Source organism: Pinus tabuliformis, chromosome Q, assembly GCF_031772625.1.
Source record: "Pinus tabuliformis cultivar Carrire ecotype Pingquan chromosome Q, CPIR1, whole genome shotgun sequence".
NCBI lineage: Eukaryota > Viridiplantae > Streptophyta > Pinopsida > Pinales > Pinaceae > Pinus > Pinus tabuliformis.
Window position 1 is genome coordinate 667,698,107 of NC_142296.1, and position 20,445 is coordinate 667,718,551.

The 20,445-nt window shown below is 37.7% G+C and overlaps 1 protein-coding gene across 4 annotated transcripts in view; it reads right to left on the minus strand.

The window, feature by feature from the left end:
• The window catches only part of LOC149221316 (uncharacterized), a 289,929-nt gene extending 270,255 nt beyond the window's left edge, over positions 1-19,674 (minus strand). For 2 of the 4 annotated variants that reach the window (XM_089385075.1, XM_089385072.1), the window contains exons 1-4: positions 19,289-19,674; positions 1,291-1,713; positions 903-1,045; positions 568-758 (exon numbers count right to left, since the gene is read on the minus strand). In XM_089385075.1, the coding sequence (XP_089241201.1) occupies positions 568-758; positions 903-1,045; positions 1,291-1,675 (719 nt within the window). In that variant the 5' untranslated portion in view covers positions 1,676-1,713; positions 19,289-19,674. Of the gene's footprint in view, positions 1-567; positions 759-902; positions 1,046-1,290; positions 1,754-19,288 lie in introns of all 4 variants that reach the window. The other 2 variants (XM_089385073.1, XM_089385074.1) reach the window with 2 other exon arrangements.
• Positions 19,675-20,445: the final 771 nt, after the last annotated feature.

Here is a 20,445-nt window from a genome sequence, read left to right on the forward strand (position 1 = left end):
TAATTAAAAGGGTAAAAGGAGTACAACTACTTGGAGATAAACCTCAACCATTGATTTGTGTATACTACTATAAATCTTCTAAAATATTCCATGGAGGTTAAATCCCTACCATCCACATAATAATTATTAATAATTAAATTAAAATTGTGGAAACCCTATTCCAAAATAGACATGCCTATCAGCTTAATTACTAAACTCTACTATAATCATAGATGTTTGACTCCTTTCATTAAAGAGTGATGTTGCATCATCTCCTCTTGCTTTAAACAGATCACCATGCTTGTCTTTGCAAGCATACAAGCTCCATCTAAGAGATTCATTGGAAGATGTCCAACAATGGTTTGCATTACAATTTATATACACAAGATTATGCTCATTAACACAAGATCATAAAGAACTATGATTCTTACAGGCACTACATGCACATTGATGCCGAAGACTTTGTAAACCAATAAAAAAGTACATGAAAAATCAAGCCATATCACAAGGTATTGCTACAGAAAGCTAAAGTAATTGACAGACCATCCTTGGACTGAGCTATTACAAAAAATAAACATGCAAAATCACCTGTTCTGTGTGTTTTGAAAAGTGTTTTCCAGATCTATATTTTCAGGAGCATCCTTGTCGGGGGTCCAAGGTTTCAACTCTCTCTCCACTTCAATCGGATGAGATTGTGCTAAAAAGGAATCCGTAACAATTTCATGCTTGTTTTCACGTGCACGACCATTTACCATCCCATCTCCAGCAAGTGGAATATCCTGCTTCATTTAAAAATGATTCCTCACAACTCCAACGAAAAATCCCATGAATGTTTCCTTGCATTTCCAACCAAAGAACTATACAAGACTATGGTTGTCAAACTTTTCATAAGATTAAGATGCAATCTACAGTCACAAACCTACCTTTGCAATGACTTGAACAAGATCTTTTGCAAGGATAATTAATGTCTTCAAAGGAGCCCTTCTTGCTAAATCTTTAAACATGTCCTTTGCTCCTCCCTTAGCACTTCCATCCTTAGTGAGGCGGGCCATCTTTAAAACGACTCCTATTAAAGCAGACATATCCCATAACATCTCAGATTAAAAGTAAGTGGAAGCCATAATTAAATAAAAGAGTCAGCAGACAAATATAATATGAAAGAAGTCTAATGTTTTGATGAAACAGATAAAGGAAAAACAATTCAGAGTTTAATTTAAATGCATTTCAAAAGTCTCAAGTAAAATATTGGTTGGATAATGGGATTTTAAAAGTTTCTATCCACAAAACAGGGGGATGGCATAAAAGACAAACCATAGTCTTTTTCCGTATTTGCTGTGTGAAATATCCCAGAGTAAATAGACCCATTTTTCACCTGGACTTCAACAGGCTGGCCAATAAGAAGCATCGTTATGAGTAGCAGGCGGTCATTCAGGGTCCTCTCAGGTACTCTACCTCTGCTTCCACTTACTGTTCCTTCCCATGGAAGTCTATTATTGTCAGCAGGGCTGATATTCTCACTGTTCAAATGATTATATAGGGCATGGAATCCAACAGCACTACCAGAATTATCAGAACTGGACCTTCCAGGATAAGAAGCTATCTTATCAGAGCGACCACCAAGATCTTTATCTGTTCTACGACGACCAGAACCATTAGCAGTGGGAGCCCTGTATTGCATTGCTGGTTTCTGACTCATGCCTTTGTTTGGAATTCCAATCAAACCAATGTCTGTCACTTCAACAAGAACAATATAGTTTCAGTTCCAATATGGCTCCTGATATTAAAGACACTAATTAGAAAAATAGATAAGCTACATTTTGTATTCAAAACTATATGCATTAGAGGAAAACCAGGAGTGTAGTTGTAAACAACTCATGCATATCTAGACACCAGTAATTTATGATCAAAAATATTTTCAAATGGGCTTAATTACTAAAGGAAATTGTTAGATCATCAATTGTAGAATTTCAGTGTAAAGCAGCAGCCTCTTCAATAACTAATTCTTTCAGTATGTAAAAAGCAAATAATAATTCGATTTGATAACAAATAGGTTTATAGCGAAATGCCAGTTACAAAATTCTGAAGTGCTCTTTGCACTTGTACAAATTCACAAATTCTCCAAAAGAAATTGCATACAGTTGTAACTGCAAAAAAAATATTTGGATGACATATCTAACGCATCCAAAACACAATTTATGAATTCAATAGGTGATTTAAACATTCCAAAAAATATCCCTGAGAGAAATTTCATTGCAAATTGCAACACCTTCCAGGATGTTGTGATTTCAAATATAGCCTCAAAAAAGCATTCCATTTACAAATTCGTGCATCTAAACCATGAACATGTAATTCAGCAATGTGCAAGAAAGAACACGCACTGATGTGAACATGTCAGTCAATCTGACTAGGGAGATACAAAAATTCAAAGCACAAGATCAACACCAGAACTGTTCAGCATTTTCCAAGAAAGAACTCAAGCTGAGGTGGACATGTTGGTCAGTTCAAGAAGAGATAGAAAAACAAAGCACAATATTAACACAAACTGTAGACTAAAACAAAGCAACATATAATTTATATCAACTAATGCAAACAGAAATTACAGTCCCAAATTTAACATACAAACTGCAATGTATCTTCCAGCACTACCAAATGGGTATTATTACCTTTTCCTGTAGTATATCCTGCCCCAGTTACCTACCCTTAATTTTTCAACAACTCTTCTCCAAGGTTTTTCCACTGCAACCTCATGCATTTATTTTTATGTCTCCAGTTTCAAAACTAACTACTTGCTCTTAATTGAAACTTTGTACTCCAAAAGCTACACAATTTACTTGGATTATTAGCTTTCTACAAGCCTCACATATTCATATTAACCAGTGCTGATTAATTAAAGACACCAAATAACTGTATGTTTCATCTTTTGTATATTTCAAAATGAAGACTGTTGGAAGTGCATTCTCTAAGGACTGTTTTCTTTAGATGCAGATTGCCTCTTGCTCATGGAGTTGTGGTCCCTTATTGCGTTGAGCAAGTTGTTCAGGATGAACATTGGTATGCCTGGGCCTTTTGGAGGGCCTGGAGGTGGATTTTTGGCCACACTCTTCTACAATATGCCTCCCACCATTTTTATTTTGTGCTTCCTCAAATGAATCCTCTTTTACTTGATGCTCATTGGGTATCTAAAGATCGAAAGGACTGTTGGATCCATCTTCTTCTGTTGCACTGGCACTCCCACATTGTATTCATACTCTCTATTTGACCTATATCCAACAAGGTGTTAGAAACCGGAAAGGTAGAAATATTTTCTTTATGTCGATAATTACTTGTGATGTCTTTATATTCTTATTAACTTTCTTATGCAAGCAATTACGAAAACCAAAACACAGATCAACGACACCAGATGTAGGGACTCAGCCAAAGCTAAAACCCCTATATAGGAGATGTTGACCACTACGTGTCAACGACCCAGGGCAGTACATCCCCTGTTTCGCAAAAGGGATAGCCTCTGATCGATGTGTTCATGCCGTACAACTGTCATCATCAGCTTGACTTCCAAGATGTTATGTAAGCCCTTTATGCATGTGTATAATGTAAATAATCTCAGCAGCTCTGTGTCATGTATGTAACGAACTAAGTAAACCTATTTTTCTAGTGACGATCTCCATTCTGGGAGGTTTTTTATTTCACCGATCCATTCTCGGATGGTCGGCAGAGTTTTCCTTTAGTCTTACCCCAAAGTTGGAATGGATTTTATTGCTAGGATATTAGGCAAGTCCTAGTGTTATAGATCGAGTCTATGTAAAAGTGATTTGGGAATAATCTTAACTATTTGGTCAGGTTATTTTACAAATTACTTGGTCTGCTCGACTATATTTGTATCGCAGAAATGGGTAGTCTGTGAAGGTCTATTACAAATGGATTTTCCCCCTTATGATGTAAAAAATACGAAAATCATGATGTAAAGTGTCTTAAAGGTTGGAAAAATAATTTATCCCCTCATAGGTTAATTAATTAAATTTTATGTCCAGAAATTAATTAAAATCCTAAGCCAGAAATTTAATTAATTCTAGGTCCTAGATAAATTTAATTCTCCAAAGGCAAAATTCATTGGTCCTTAAAAATTAAATTTTAAAAGATCACGGGACTAAGGTAAATTAATTATTTTGCTAAATTTTAAACCTTTGATCCCTAGGGTTAAGTCAAAGTCAATTTTTTTGGGAAATTAACTCAAAAAAAATTATTTTTGAGTTAATTAATGCATTTAATTGAAAAAACCGAATTTCCTCAAGAATTTAATTTTTCGACGGATGAGATTAAAAGAAATTTTAATCCTCATCAACGGTCCAGATTGCTTTGACGAGGATCACACGAACTAGCTGTTGGAGGATTTATCTTTAAATAGGAAGTCATTTTTCAATCAATTTATCCGACCTGTGAGTCGTGTCTTAGCAAGAAGCTCTTGTGTAATATTTTTCCGGATAATAAAGAAAGACTTTGGAGTTAAGTTTTGCTAGTGTTACTCTTCATGGGAATACTGTAAGATGTGTTGTTTTCATGCATAAATTTTTTTTAGCCATTGATGATAGCTTCTGAAGAGTGATTTGAGTTTAGATATCTTGCTCAGTCACTGGGGTTTGAAATAATAATCTAAATTTTGAACGTAATAGCAAGTATCTCTATTTGTCTGAGTTTTATTATTGTTTCTCAATCTATTATTGTTTTTTTGAGGAGCCTAGTAAAATTAATCCTGAGCTTATCATAAGATTTATTTTTGTTGGTGATGCACAAAGGGTTTCGAGTTAGCACCTCCATAAAATTTAAAAAATTTGATTTCTTGTGCGGTATAATGGCAAATATGGTTGATTAGAGCCTGCGGTTTTAAATTTTGTAATTATTTTTCTAATGTGGGTTTTTCTAGGTTTTCATTTTTATCATTGTATATATTGTTTGGGCGTTTTCTTGTTGTCTTACAGCTACAAATCTGAGGAAGAAATCTGTGTAAAGTCCAGATCTAGGGCCTAGAGGGTAACATCTGGATCTCTGGGGTTTATCAACATAATTTTCCAGAGATATTATTCAAATTTTTTGCAGTCCAAGGGTTTAAAATTTCTTGGATCTGGAAATTTTCACAAAGGGTTTTGAGTTAGCACCTCTTTTAAAATTTAAAAATTTAATTTTTTGTGTGGAAAATTGATAGATCTGGCTATTGAGAGCCTTAGATTATCAGATCTGGGAGCAGAGTTGGACTCATACTCCTCAGATCTGATAGATCTACCATTTTTGTGCATAGATCTGTAATTTTTTTTGGTTTTCTGACTTGGGTTTCTGGGGTTTTATTTATTTTTGTATATCTGGTTCTTTTTTTATGACTTTGTGTTTTGATTTTTTTGATTTTCATTTTTTATTTCATTCAAAAAATATTTAAAAAACATTAAAAATCTAAAAAATTAAAAATTTTAATTTTTTTGGTGACTTTGATTACTAAGGAAATGAATCAAAAGCAGAGTTTAAGCCCTCACATTTCAAAAAATATATATTTGTATGTGGCCTATGGCTCATTAAAATTTTCAATTTATTGAAGTCCTTTTGATTTTATTATTTTTGGTCACATTAAAAAATTTAATTTCTTCATTTTACCACATTAAATTAATTGCCTAAGGAATAATTAAATTGTTAATCTAAAGTTCTCTGGTGTCATTTCATAATAGTAATTTCTTTATTGTCAAGAGCGATTAATGTTTTAAAATCATTGACTATTGGAGAATGATAAATTATTCTAGATCTGGGTTATTAATGAAAATCATTTTAAATCTAGAATCATTGCTTAGCAATTAATTTTCATAATTCTTCATGGGATTTAATTGCTAGAATATATTGCAGTTTTGGGCATTTACATTTAATCATCATGATCGTCACTATTTGCCACATTTATAAATTGCTCTGGGTAACTTGTTTTTATCTAGTTTATGGTTAATTGAATATAAGGTTGCACTGGTCTAAAATCATTTTTATCTTGTGGTTGTGTCTTGGTTGTATTAGTGTTTAATCTATTCATCTCAGTTAACCAGGACTCATTTACGTTCGTCAAGTTGTCCATCTTTTAGTCTCGTAGAGCCTGTATTCCACAGGCTATTCTCATTTATTCACCTTAGGGACTACCCCCCTTGACTTGTCTAGGAGAGAGGCTAAACGGAGTAAGAATTAGAGTGACAACCCTTACTCTGAGCGTTGTCGCGGTGCCTAGACACTTTGTGCGACAACAGGGGAAAACCCAGTGAAAGAACTCTTCTTTCAGTAATTCAAAATGAGATGGACCAAGAACCTAGACCAATAGACCTTCCTCCTCCACCAAATCAGCCCTCCAAAATGATTCAGCAACCTTCAATAGTCTCTTCTTGTCCAGCAGCTTCAACCCAGCAACAATCCAAAAATTCGACTTCCCAGCTTCAGAACTTCAACCCCAGCAGCAAAGTTTTGGCCCAACAACAGAACAGAAGTTTCGACCTTTCCAGTGGTTTAGCAGCTTCACAGGTGTGAGAGAGAGATAGATAATTTCGACTTTTTTATGCTTGAGATAGACCTCCTCCTTCACTGGCCCTTTCCTCTTTCCTTGAAATTCACACTTTTTCTGGCCCTATAAGTTGCAGATCGAACTTGATGAGTGAGAGTGACAAATGAGGTCGAGTTATTGCCTTTATATAGGAGTTTTTGCCCCTCTGTTAAGGCCAACTTGTCTAGTTTGAGGCCGACTTGATGGAGGAGGCCTAATTGACCTATTTTACAATAACATAAATTTCTTCTTTGACAAATAAATCCCAAGAAGGGTTATTTACATTATGACATGGACAAGGACACTTGACATAAACCCTAGAAGCCTACAATGGAGACTTTGACTTACAAACAAATGACCCAAGCATGAAACCCATGCTTTAATAAGTCAATTTCTTTAATCATAATTTATTTTCTTTCTTTTGATAAGTAAATTACATCATGACTCAAATACAATTATGAAGACCGACACTAGTTACATTCCTCAACACAAGGTTGGTAAACAATGAGTCATGTCACCAACCATCTATTTGACCAATGACTCACTAACTAGATGAGAGCACATGTTGGATAAACAATCAACCTTCCCACCATCAATGTAGAACTTGGCTTGTTCATTAAACTCACCTCCTCCATGCCACAGTAGCTCAACATATCAAAGTTTTTCTTTTGCTTCTCTTTGGAAGCATCATCTTACTTCATTATAGAAGCAACCTCGTCTTCACTCTCCCTAAGGATCTTCTCTTCAACTTTGACCTTAGCAAATAAAGTAAAATAAATTTGTGACTTACCTACCCTTTGTTGGGTCTTCTTCTCTTCTGCCTCCACCAACCAAAGGAAAACCTATTTCTCCACACCCATAGCAATTGCCCTTTTGCTCCTTTTGTTAATGATAACACATCTATTATAACTAAAGATAGTGTCCAAGTGTTGGCTATGCTTCAATATCAACCAATTGGAAGTAGATTATTTTTCAAACCAAGGACAAGAAACCTCTAATCTTTCATATGAACTTGCACAAGTCCCTTGCTTTCAACTCATGGCAACAAGAACAAAATCTAAGATGTCATCTACAAAATCAATTTACCAATCTTTCCCATTAGAAAATGTTGTGAAGCACCTAAGTCAATGTACAGTGTGTTATGTTCCCAATGACTAATTTATCACTATATATATAGCAGATAGCCTCTTGTACAATGTGTTTTGTTCCCAATGACTAATTTATCACTAAATAGGGTTATGGGAAAGAAAGGAAAGGAATGAAGAGGAGAAACAAGGGAATGAAATGATAAGGGGCCATTGTTTATCAATCAATGAAGTCACTGTTGCCAAAGCATGAAGCGGAGCAGCAACATCATTTTCCAAAATTCCTCAAGACTGGAACACATACATAGATACATTAGTGCTTTAAAACTCCGACTCCAGTTCGGAAACGGCCGAGTGTCGGCTCCAACTCCGACTCGGTATCGACTCGGCCGGTTTGATTTCAATGACTCGATCGTTGTAAAAAAATACATTAAATATTTACTCTTTTATAAAAAAACATAATTTTAAAGATTTTCGTTCATGTTTCCAAACACAAAGCTTTAGAATATAGAGAGAAGACAACATATGATCAAAGTAGGCTCATGAATATATCCATTATATCAAAATGGCACCCAGTGCACTATCCAATACATACATGATATAGAGATCAAAACAAAAACACATAACCAAGGAGGATCTAAATGGCCTCTACAACAAAAGTAAATTGTAAAACATCACTAGTCACCAATACTACTGGCTACTGCTAGAGGAGCCAACATCATCTGGCTCAGACTCTGAATCAGAGTCAGACAGGGAAACCCATGGCTCCTCCTCATCATCATCTCCAACTGCAACTGTAGAAATGGTAGCACTAGCAGGTTGTGCAGCAGCTACACGCTGAGATAGACGAGATATGCACTTCCATCGTGGTTGAGCAGAGGAAGCGCCTGCAACTGGAGGACTTGGGGCTGAGCCTGAGGGTGGTACAAGTGGATCTGCATTCAACTGAACATTATGTTCAAGTGATGCCTCCATCTGTAAATCCAAATCAAGATCATCATCAAAATCAAACTCTGCTGGATGACTCTCCACTACCCAATCTAATGTTGGATCAATATCTTCCAACACAATGGGATCTGAATCAGGTCTTTTGTTCAGCGATTAGTTGCATCTGAGCCGTAGGTTGTATTGGACATAGACTAGATCATTTAAACGTTTTTTATCCAAACAGTTTCTCTTCTTCGTGTGAATCCTCTTAAAGATAGACCAATTGCGCTCGCACCCAGTAGCACTGCAAGTTTGACTCAAAATACAAATTGCAAACTTTTGCAATTGAGGATAATGGCTACCAAAATCCTCCCACCATTGTGCTACAAAAAACATAGTAGTGTAAAGAGTTAGCTCAACAAATTATATCCAACAATCAACTTTCAAATTATAAACAATTTAACAAAATAAGAATTTGAAAATTGAAATTTTTGTTTACCTGGCTCATCTGCTTCCCTTGCAATCTTTGCTAGGTTCTTGCCAAAGGTACCTGTGGCTTTGCTGAAACAAGTGACCTATTGGTGTATCTCCAGCTGATCACTCTCCAATGGGATCATGCGATCAATGCAGTCAATCAATCCATCTCTAACCTCCCCACCCAAAGCTCCTGCCTCCAGAGCTTTATAATGATACCTTGGGTTCAAAAAATACCCAGCTGCATGTATAGGGCGATGGAGTTGATTGTTCCATCTTTCATCAATGATTGCCCAAATGGGCCCATACTTAGCCACTCTATCCTTGTATGCCCTCTTTATTTGCTCCTTTGCTTAAACATAGCCTAATAAATGAAGCCCATAGCCAATCTTTCCCCATCCACCAACCGCAACACCTTAACCAGTGGCTCAGCAACCTTCACAATCTCTGCTGCCTTTTTCCAAAATATTTCTTCATTAACTTTCTTTTTCAAATCTTTGCCATCCTATTTGTTAGACCACTGGCTTTGATTCCATTATCACTGGAAAACATCTTTTGCAAGTTTCTATGTTGGGAAAGCATAGATTGCAATGTCAAAAAAAGAGTTGCAAATCTAGTGATGGCAGGCCTAATAATATCTTTGCCCCCTGTGTGTCTCCTCATCAGACTCAAAATCCATGAATGATTGTAGATACATTTTGTTATGCTTTTGGCATGATCTACAGTGTTCCTGACCCAATCTAATTTGCCAATATCCTCAAGCATGAGGTCTATGCAATGTGCATGGGGTCCAAAAGATGGTTTTGTGTTTTTCCTCTAACAGTTTACCAGCAAGAACACAGTTAGAGGCATTATCTGTGATGACTTGAGCAACATTAGCCACCCCCACCTCCTCAACAACTGCATCCAATAGCTGAAACAACAATTGTCCATCTTTCACCCTATCAGATGCATCAACTGATTTTAGAAACATGGTTCCCTGTGGGCAAAAGATAAGAAAGTTTATGATGGTACGGTTCCTTTGATTAGTCGATCTGTCTGACATGATGGTACATCCTGGTTTTGCCCATGAGTTTTCGAAATCTTTCAAATACTCATCAATGGAGGAAATTTCTTTCTGCAAACGAGACCCCCTTAACTCATGCATAGTAGGGTCTTTGAAGCCCTTTCCAGCAGCAAATATGGCATCAAACATAGGCTCATAATATGGTGAACGGGATATCAGCATCATACCACCATCTAGATATGTCATCATAAGCAGTCTCCCTCAATTCTTTCTTCCAATGGTCATCTAAAGTGGGCTGCAAAGTTCTAATAGCTTGAGGACCATGCGCATTTGATGGAGAGGAGGGTGTGACAGTGAAATAACTTTTGATATTCATATCACCCTTCTTTTTCATTTTACCCTTACCTTTTTTTTTCTTGCATGGACTCCATAGAGGGAGGAACATAGCGGAAGGGGTTCGATGCATCAGTACAAGGGATAGAAGAAGAGCCCTCAAAATCAAAATGGGGGTTGGTAGTCATCATTTGTTGTAAACTCCTGTTCCTCCCAATTTCAACCTCTATTTTTTTTTGCCTAGCTTTTTCTTCCTGAAACTTCTCAAAGCTATTTAACAACTCCTTCCTAATCTCCCCAATTTGTGGTGATTCACATGGAGTAATTTGGCCTCTAATTCCTGCCAAGTGTTGTTTCAGCCTATGAATTCCCCCAGGACCCTCCTTAATTTTTCTATGGCAATGCATTTGATTATTTCAGTATATGCCTAAGCAGCATGTTCCACCACTCGAGAGAACACAAATTCCCTCAAACTTTGATTGCATGGTTGATCCTAAAGGCACCAATGCAAATAATGTAATGGCTCAATTGTCCCCATATGGTGTCACACTCCTCATCAAGGGGACCAATTTGTCTAACAATATCATATAACCAGCCTGAACCTCTATATCTTGGTGTGGCTGTTTCTTGGTCCTCTAGACAAATATGATTCTACAATTTGGCATCTCTAGGGTCAATTGTCTTTGTATGGTGCCAAACTCCTCATCAAGGACCAATTTGTCTAATGATTTCATATAACCAGCCTGAACCTTTGGATCTTGGTGTGGTTTCTTCTTGGTCCCCCCACCAAGTTTGTAATGTTCCCTCTTTGAAATTCCTCCAAATGCCCACTTTGTTATTAGAGTTTATAGAGTTTTCCAGTTGCTTTTCCGTCAAACAGTTTGATGGGGCACTGCTGTAGGTGGAGATTTGTTTGAGCTTTGGTTCAATGAGTATACAATGACCAAAGAACACTAAAAGGTTATTTTAAAGCAACATTTTCCGTTCAGAATTAAACAAGTGCTGAAAGTGACTTCCTTGAGTTTTGTCTCAATTAAACACGTACAGGGATCTCATATGCTAAATGAGTTTTCAAAATGCATAGATAGTGCCAACTCACTTGATGGAAATGCTTCAAATCAGCTGATACCCTTTTGCATAAATTAAGAAGTGAAATACATACAACTGATAATTTTATGAGTGGAACAAAATAGCCAAACAGTGAAGAAGAAGTGGACTGAGGATGACTTACATGCTTCAAGATTTATATCAGCATACCAGAATAACTTATAGTGGGTGACTACAAAAGCACTCATATATCATTTCCAGGTAGGAGGATGTACTCAGAAATTTGTATTACAGGTGCAGCAGTCATCTGCTCCAGCGAATGATGCAACTCGTAGTCTTCTTCACCAGGTGTAGCTCGTCCTTGTGACAGATTTTTTGCTGCTCCCTTTAACCAGCAATTCATCCTTCTCTAAGGAGCCTAGGTCTCAGCCTCAGAACTGATAAATCAGCCACACTAAAGGTTGGGCATTGTAGTCCCTTCAACCAGCCAAATAAATCAACTCGTGGCTCCCTTCAGCCCGTGGAATTTGGTCTCATAAGGGTGGCAAACCACATTTCTACACAGCAGAACTTATTAGAATAATGCTATTTAGTGTTTAATGCTCATTCTTTTTAGCTGTTTCTATTTTTATCGTATTAGCAGTTTCTTAGAAGAAACTGGTTGTTTCTATTTCCTAATAGAAACTTGATGTTTCTATTTTTGTAAATATCTCTGTATTACTTATTGAGCTTCATATGCTCATGAAAATAATTCAATTCATTCATTGATTATGGTATCAGAGCTTTGGTATTATTTCGAAATAATTTTTCATAGCTTGAAAAATTTAGTGCTTCATTTCGAAATTGCTCTTCTGTGGAGAATTTTTTTCCTTCAGTTTTCATTTAGGGTCACAGTTAATAAACTGAAGGGCTCTAAATCTACGTGGTTTTAAACAAGTGCCGCAGGGATCTGGATCTGGGCCATTCTGTGGAAGCTGGTACCTGCTACTTGCTGAATATCAGTTGGGTTTTGTCACACCAATTAGAGGATTGGCCGGATCAATCTTATCCCCATCGTCTTCCGCAGCAAAGTGACTGCAACTTCTCCTCCAACAGAAAACCGATTAGCGCCTTCAAACAACTGCCGCTTCAACTGGACTCAACAATGGCAGGGCTTTCATCGAAATTTTTTTCGATTGGAGGTTCGGAGTGCATCTCAAGTCCGGCTTGAAATCCTGGGCAATCTCACGAAGAAGCAACAGTGTCGGGCCTGAGTTGCACGTTTTTCTTCCCGTGTGCCTAACACGGCTCCTCCCTAGCGTGCGACTATACTTTCGCCGTCTCAGTCATCGTCACTGTCGACAGATCAGGAGATCGAACTTGCTCAGAGCTCGATACTGATCCCGGTATCTTTTCACGCGCAGAATTTTTTTATACCCGGTATTTTTTTTGAGGACAGTTTTTTGATCTGTTGGAATATTGGCACGTATTGATCACTGTTGAGGATCTCGTGAAAGAAAAGCCTCAATTTCTTACCTAAGCATGCTATAATGTATCTGAAGCTGTGTTGACAAGAGGATTGTCGGAAGTACCATTTTTTGTGGCCCGTAGCATTCAGTTAATCGCTGATCTGCGTGTTTATCCACTATTTCCTGGGCAGCGTATTTCACTGTTATGTGAAAGAAAGGGTCTGGTCGGTGAATCATGGATACCGTTGTTTGACCGAGAAAGGAGTATTCAGTCAGAATCTCTGTCAATTGACAGATTTATTTTGTGTGTGGCTCGTTTGTCGAAAAAAAATTCCGATTACAGATTTGATGTGGGTTTTGTAATACCTCAGCTGGGCAATCGTCAGAATTTTCTGGATGCATCGTTTTTCGTGCCTTGATTTTTTTCAAGTCAACAGATTTGAATTTTGTTTCCAGCACTGGTCAATTCTTGTTTGGATCAACCGGCATCTGCATTAAAATCCGTGCCAGACTCTTTGTTGTTTTCCGTGTCTTTGGAAATGTGCAGATGGCCTCGCTAACCAATCTGATGTTGGAAGGCAGTCAGCACTTTAATGGCACCAATTATAACATTTGGAAACAGAGAATGTTGACCATTTTTTAATATAGGTGTCTTGACCAGCTCGTTCTGAACAAAGAGCTCCGTCCTGGTACAGCTGGTACCGATCAAGATAAGTTTGATGATCGAAATTGAGACTTTGTTATGCTTCTCAAACTCTCTGTGACTGATGATCAGTTACCGCAGATTCCTTTCGGTAAGACAGCTGCCGAAATTTGGCAACATTTGAAGGAATTGCACGAGACATGCGACAAGAGCAGAGCGTTTTTTCTCAAGAATCAGTTGTTCTCCATCATGATTTCCGGGCGAGCTGTCCTGTCATGTTTCAAACTTTGCATCTCAAGGCATAAGTTTTTCAACTGCACGTGGATCTGCTGAACTCCCAGGTTAAGATCCTGTATCGGGGTCTCATGTAGTCTCATCGCAATCTCCAAGGCCTCTGCCTGAGTTGTTAACCTCTGTTGTGACAGTGCGTTCCTCAAATGCAGCGTTAGCGATGCTACAAACCATTTGCGGTGCTGTCCATCTGTCAAAGTCGTATTGGCTTCGCGAATTGTGCACTTCAATCTCTGATCCAACTCCCAAGGAGTCTCGCCTGGCAGCATTGTGATCTCCTTGAACCCAATGATCGACTACACCTCTGACGTCGGCCTGCTAAACAGATGTTGACTAGGTTGGCAGTGTGGTGGATCTTAAAAGCACGTCTGGGTGTTGCTTCTCTTTGGGGTCTGTTTCAATATCTTGGATGAGTGGCAAACAAAAATCGGTTGCTTTAAGCACAGCCGAGGCCGAATACATTGCTGCGAGTATGGCCTGCTGTGAAGCTATTTGGTTGAGGAAGCTCTTCAGTGAGCTATTTGAGCACGTGTTGGATACCACCGCGATCTTTTGCGACAACCAGAGTGGGATTCGACTTTTAGAGAATCTTGGGTTCCACGACCACTCCAAGCACATTGATATCATGCACCACTTTATCTGGGACATGGTACAACAGGGAGAACTAAGACTCCAACACATCAGGACGGATGAGCAAATCGTAAATATTCTCAAGAAGCCCTTGGAGGAGGTCAAATTCTTAACCTTCTGAGAGAGACTTGGAGTCGTGGAAAGACACTCCTATGAGGGTCCCACATGAGTTGGACACTGAGCTCTGGGAGCTCCTGGGGGCTTGGGGTACTTCTTGGAGCTATGAGCAACCATAGGGTGAGTGGTTCACCTTCCCCTAGTGGTGCGCTATGTACAGGGTGAGTGGTTCACCTTCCCCTGTGATACCCCATGATGATTGACATGTGTGTAGGGTGAGTGGTTCACCTTCCCCTACGATTGACATATGCATAGGATGAGTGGTTCACCTTCTCCTACCGATGTCCCAGCACACATCCTACCCATGGAGTCTGAGACTCGTGGGAAGTACCTCTCATCTGGCCAATGAGCTGGGAAAAGTGGTTTAGGGACTATAACACTACCGATGGACGCATCGTGTACTGTCGTACTCCCTATGACTAGGATGCATGGTGTTCAACAACTTGATTTGAGATCAAGGACGGACTTGTGTTAGTGGAGAGTGGTAAGGTCTTGTGAGTCACTCTCGATCACTTCTTCATTATGACTTCATGGTTCAGCAAAGCAGAGTAGTGATGACATAGATGGTACATGATGACAGGATGGCATGATGATGACAGATGAATTGGCAAGTTGAATTCTCCCTGTTGAGAGGGAGTGTTAAAATTGGCAACTAGCGCCCAATTCCACCTTAGGACAGCTCATATGATGCAGATGATTATTGCAATGTATTCCTCTTTCCGAGATGTCCAAGTTTGATATATAGATCATCTCATTCGAACAACCAAAAGCAAAATTTTGAATTTATTCACTCACATTTGCAAATTGTTTAGGTCAGCCTCAGCCTAATATAGGCCCAAGAAGCCCAATAGATGTGTCATTTCACCCTCAACGAATTGTGTAAATAGGAATGACCTCTCACCTCATTTGGACATCACTCACTCATCAATTCTTCTCTCTCCTAATCAGGTTATTCGTACAGCTTGGGTATCATCTCTCTCTCTCTCTCTCACACGTGTGGATGAAGGACAAGTTTCTGAGACAGATTGCAGGCTGAAATTTTCAGACTTCAGACCAGCGTTGACCGAAGGGTTCTTGACTTTGTTTGACTACGCTTTGAGAGGCAAATTCCGATTTTGGGAAGCCGCATTGACTGGCACTAAAACCGAGATTTTCTGGGCATGTTGACCTGCATTGACTTCAGGTTGACTTCTGTTTGACCACAGAAATTACAGCAGATTTTATCTCTCCTTTGACTGAGTTTGACTGAGCTGTTTTGGGCTACATTTGACCTATTGTTCAGGCTGAGTTTGACCAAGGAAAACCGAGCAGCATTAAAAAAAGGGTTGCTACTGTTTTCACCAGCATTGACTTTCTGGTTAGGGCTGAAATTTGACTGCAATTGACTGCAGAATTTGACAGGGCTAATTTGACTGTGTATTGGGCAAGTGAATTTGATTTTTGTACTCTCTCTCTCTACTGAACTATTGAATAATAATAAGAAGATTTGATCAAAGGGTTTTCCCCACATTGGGGTTTTTCCCTAGCATCCGCCAAATCTGGTGTCCTCTTGTCTTGGCTTGTCTTCTGCATATGTTTTTATGTTCTATCTGCATTTACTGTCAATGTGATTAATGGTTAATGTGATTGCTACTGGAAATAATTTGAAATTGTCATTGGGCTGCTAAAGGAACATTGAAGTAAATTGTGCTAAGCATAGAACATACCATTGTTATCTAAAAGTAGCACAACTTTTAGTGCTTTCTTGCAATTATTTGATGTACTTGCTCAGTTTTTCCACTATGAGATCTCTACATTCTCAATTCAAGCTTACAGGCCATTATTATAACCTATGAAAGCAAAATATGGAAGATGTTCTTCTTAATCATGGAAAATCAAGGTCTTTAAGGTATCCATGTTGCAGATAAGTTTTGGTTCCATAATCATTAGAAGAATTTGCCTAAAACATGGTGCACTCTTTTTCGAAACTTAATGAGGCTAAGGTCATCCAAATTGACAATCAATTGATGCACTTGGATCTGCAAGACATTGACTGCATTGAAGATTACTTGCCTCGTCTCAAAGGCATTGAGACTGGTTTTGGAAGAATGTCATCACCACTTCAAGGAGAATGTACTACTACAGACTATTCTCCAGATCTCAGAGTTTAATAAGGCATTTCTTTCAAGTTAATTCTACAATTCTATATAACATGACCTGTTTTTCCACATTAATGACATGTTCTTCCATTATCTATGATGGCTTTCCCTCTATTATTAGTTTTGCTTGTTCTAAACCCTGAGAAAAGAGCTTGATCTATTGTTTCACCTTCATCATTAGTTAACATTTTTGCCTCTGCAAAAAGAGTTGAAATAACAAATTCTGAAGTTTGTGAAGACATTTGAGTAAGTGTAGATACTGCACTACTATATTTAGAGAGCATGACCATTAACAATGTCACCTTTGCATCTTCATCCTCTATATTAACTCCAAATTCTGCCAACTGTAAACTACCATATTTTGATCATTTGACATAATCAAACCAAAATATTGCTTTAACAGAAACTTTGCACTCTGTGCCTTCCTACCAATAATTTTCTAATGATCCTCAGACGTCTCTACTGGACTTCACAGATCCAGATGATGTATCCAGATATCTGATAATCCTAACCCAATAAGGGCTTTTGCCTTATTATCCTTATTCTGCCATTCAATTAATTTTTTTGATGTGCAGATTACTTTGTTACACGCCTGAGAACTTCCCGAGGACTTCTTTCCATTAAACAAAGTTTAAGTTTTAATACAAAAAGTATGCCCTTCAAATCTCCCAATAGATGATGTTGTCAAGATTTTATTGAATTCTCAAAAACAGGAAAAATTACCATCACCTTAAAAACTCCCTGGAAAATATATTGAGGTCGCCTAAACAAATTTGTTGCAATTATCTCTCAACCTGGAACTATGCAAAGGCCAATGATGTGAGTCTGTCCATCTAGTTTTCCTATTTGCTTGTTGGCACTACAATAACTGTTGTTGAATAAACGGTCAAGTGTATGTGCTGAGCGATAAACTAACATAGATCCATCAAAATCCCAAATCTAGCAAACAGCAAGAGGGATCAAAAAAATTCAAGATGAGTATGTTTTTATCCCTCTCAATGCATAAAAGATCCAAGGTTAAGTTGGACCCGTGATAGTTTCTTAAATATTTATACTTGTTTAATTATGGTAAGTTGTCAACTTGTGAGCCCTATCATAATAGACAAAAAATCATCAAATACTTTGGAGCACAGGGATTGCAAAGAACTTCAGCTGCCCTGATTCTGGTTCCACTCTTGATCATGTTCAAAAAGTATTATGGAATTGGAATGCTTGCACACATATCGAAGGCCCTAATATCTAATAAAATTGACCAATGCATTTGATCTTCGAAGATCATCCAACTTCGTTTGATAAGACACTTTTGGACAAATCCGTGAAGTTGGATCATTTGGCCATACAAAAAATGGCCCAATATCATGACAAGACGCATGATTACTTAGTCCAAGTAATAGAAAGAAGGTCCTTGAGATAAGGAACATACACATCCAACTTGGAGTTCATTAAATATTTCTTGAAATGCATTTTTAACCAGTTCTACTCAATGACTTCTATTTAATAACATGTTCTATTCACGACCGTGTTTAAGCTTCCTTTCATCACCATCACGTCTGATATTCATTTACAGCCTCCATATTGGGTCGCATCCCATGCACGCAATAATGCCCACTGTTCTATATTACTATTGACGATAAATATATATTAATCATGTATGCATATACTCTCTATATATATGTGTGTGTTTTTATAAAATTTGAAAGCACTGTTTCCAAAACTCCCTGTTTGAGGTAACTTCGGTTGTCTACCTTACAAACAGTACTACACCCCAATAACTGTACGTCCTATTAAATGCCCTCTACTAGACCGTGATCGACGATAGCATGACTATCTATCTCCTATGCACATACCAATCAAGACTTCTGATCCTGGAGAGCATTGTAATTAAGGCGAGTTGCTCGAAGTGACATGACCTCAACAAAATCATGTCTTCTTTCTGCGATTAAATTTTGAATTCCTGTCGGAACAAAACAATTATTTTATAACATATAAATGACGGAAGACCCACAAACAATGTGTACGATTGGCCCCAGTACAGAATACACTAAACTCAATACTCTAAACCGACAGATGTTCAGGCCCTATTACGCACCAACACCATCATAGCTTGCTTCTAGCAGTGCAAGACCAACAACAAGTTTCACTGGTTAATTGGAATCCTGCCTACCGCTTTCCGCATAAAATCAAAATCCCAAAACCATAAGCATGGGTGATTTCAGTTCCTTCTTCCTCCTCTTTGTTCTTAAGAATAATTTCGTTGTAAAGGGAACATGCTTTTGTTGTACAGACGAATAGTTTCAGTTTCAGAAAACAATTTTAATAGAAACTCTCTCTAGTAAGGTTAATTGTATTGCAATTAAATATGGTGTCTAAATGCCTGGTGAATAATCCAGCACTACAACTGAAATTTACCTCAGCATAAGCATAACAATTGACTCTTCGCAAAACGTATTTATGAATCCTATCAATTTTCGCTTTCTATTTAATCTTTCCCGTGTTTCGGTAACTGAAACATGAAAGCTTCGGTGCAAAAGTTCTCAGAGATGAATCCATCGGATCAAAAGGTAAGGATTAAGCTCAAAATTATTAATTTTTAAGGAAAGCGGCAAAGGATGAAGAATACCTTAACGGCCGAAGGTGAAACGCGGATCAAATTGAAGCCGACAACACTGCGAATCCTTCCAAGACGTTTTTGGGCCGATCACAGCCACCGCAAGTGATAAAATTCCAGCCGATCGCACGCCTAAACCCTTGTTTCTTGCGGATCCCGACGAATAAATGCAAATGCAAATGCAAATGCAAAGGAAGTCATTCCATTCCAGTCCCGACTCGTTTGGAACAAACTATCTTTTCCAACCCAAGCGAACAGCGAGACAGAAATCAATAGTGTGGAATAGTAGGGAGATTGAAGTGGTCACATGCACGAGTTGCAGACACTCACGGTCAATGCCTGGGATCTTGCCATATGATCGGGGGCTTAATGTCAGCCGTCCCCGCCAAATATTAAAAAGGAGGAAACCAGAAGTAATTTTGTACTAAAGGAGCTTAAAAACCGACAAGCCTGGGTAAGGTGATTCACCTGCCTACGTGGTTTTTTTTTTCCATCAAAGATTCTTCCGTATTTACGCATTTAAAAATGGTACCTCCTTCAAATCTGGAAGGAGGTAAAGGATCCTTCTAAACTAATTTATTACTTTCTAGTATTAAAGTACTCTATTTTTCATAGGGCATTGATATTGTTTTCTATTTGGGTTGTAGTTTTACCATCATTTTATATTTGTATTTGTGATTCTATTTATTATTTTCTTGTTTTAAAGTATGATTTTATAGTCTATATGTTTATGATTATATAATTTATAGGTTTATATTTGTATTTGTGATTGTATTTATTATTTTTTAGTTTTAAAGAATGATTATATAGTTTGATGGGTTTATTTTTCATGCATTGTTGATATTGTTTTTTATTTGAGTTTTAGTTCGATTAAGTATATGTTTGTGTTGTTATAGGTTATAGTTGTTAAGCTTAAGGATTTTGGGTGTTTTAGGGGTTTTTTATGGTGTTGAAGTCATTTCCACAATCAAAAAATGATTTAAACACTCCTATAGTTGGAATCTTTTAAATAAAAGATGACCGGATTTTGGCGAAAAATGGTTTTCCGGGCAAAATTGTGACCTGGATAAACAACGTCAATTCTTAATCAACATATTTTATAGCCCTTGTGTTCATGTGATATCTAAAAATACCTATAATCTCATTCATAAAAGTCTCTCAAAATTTAT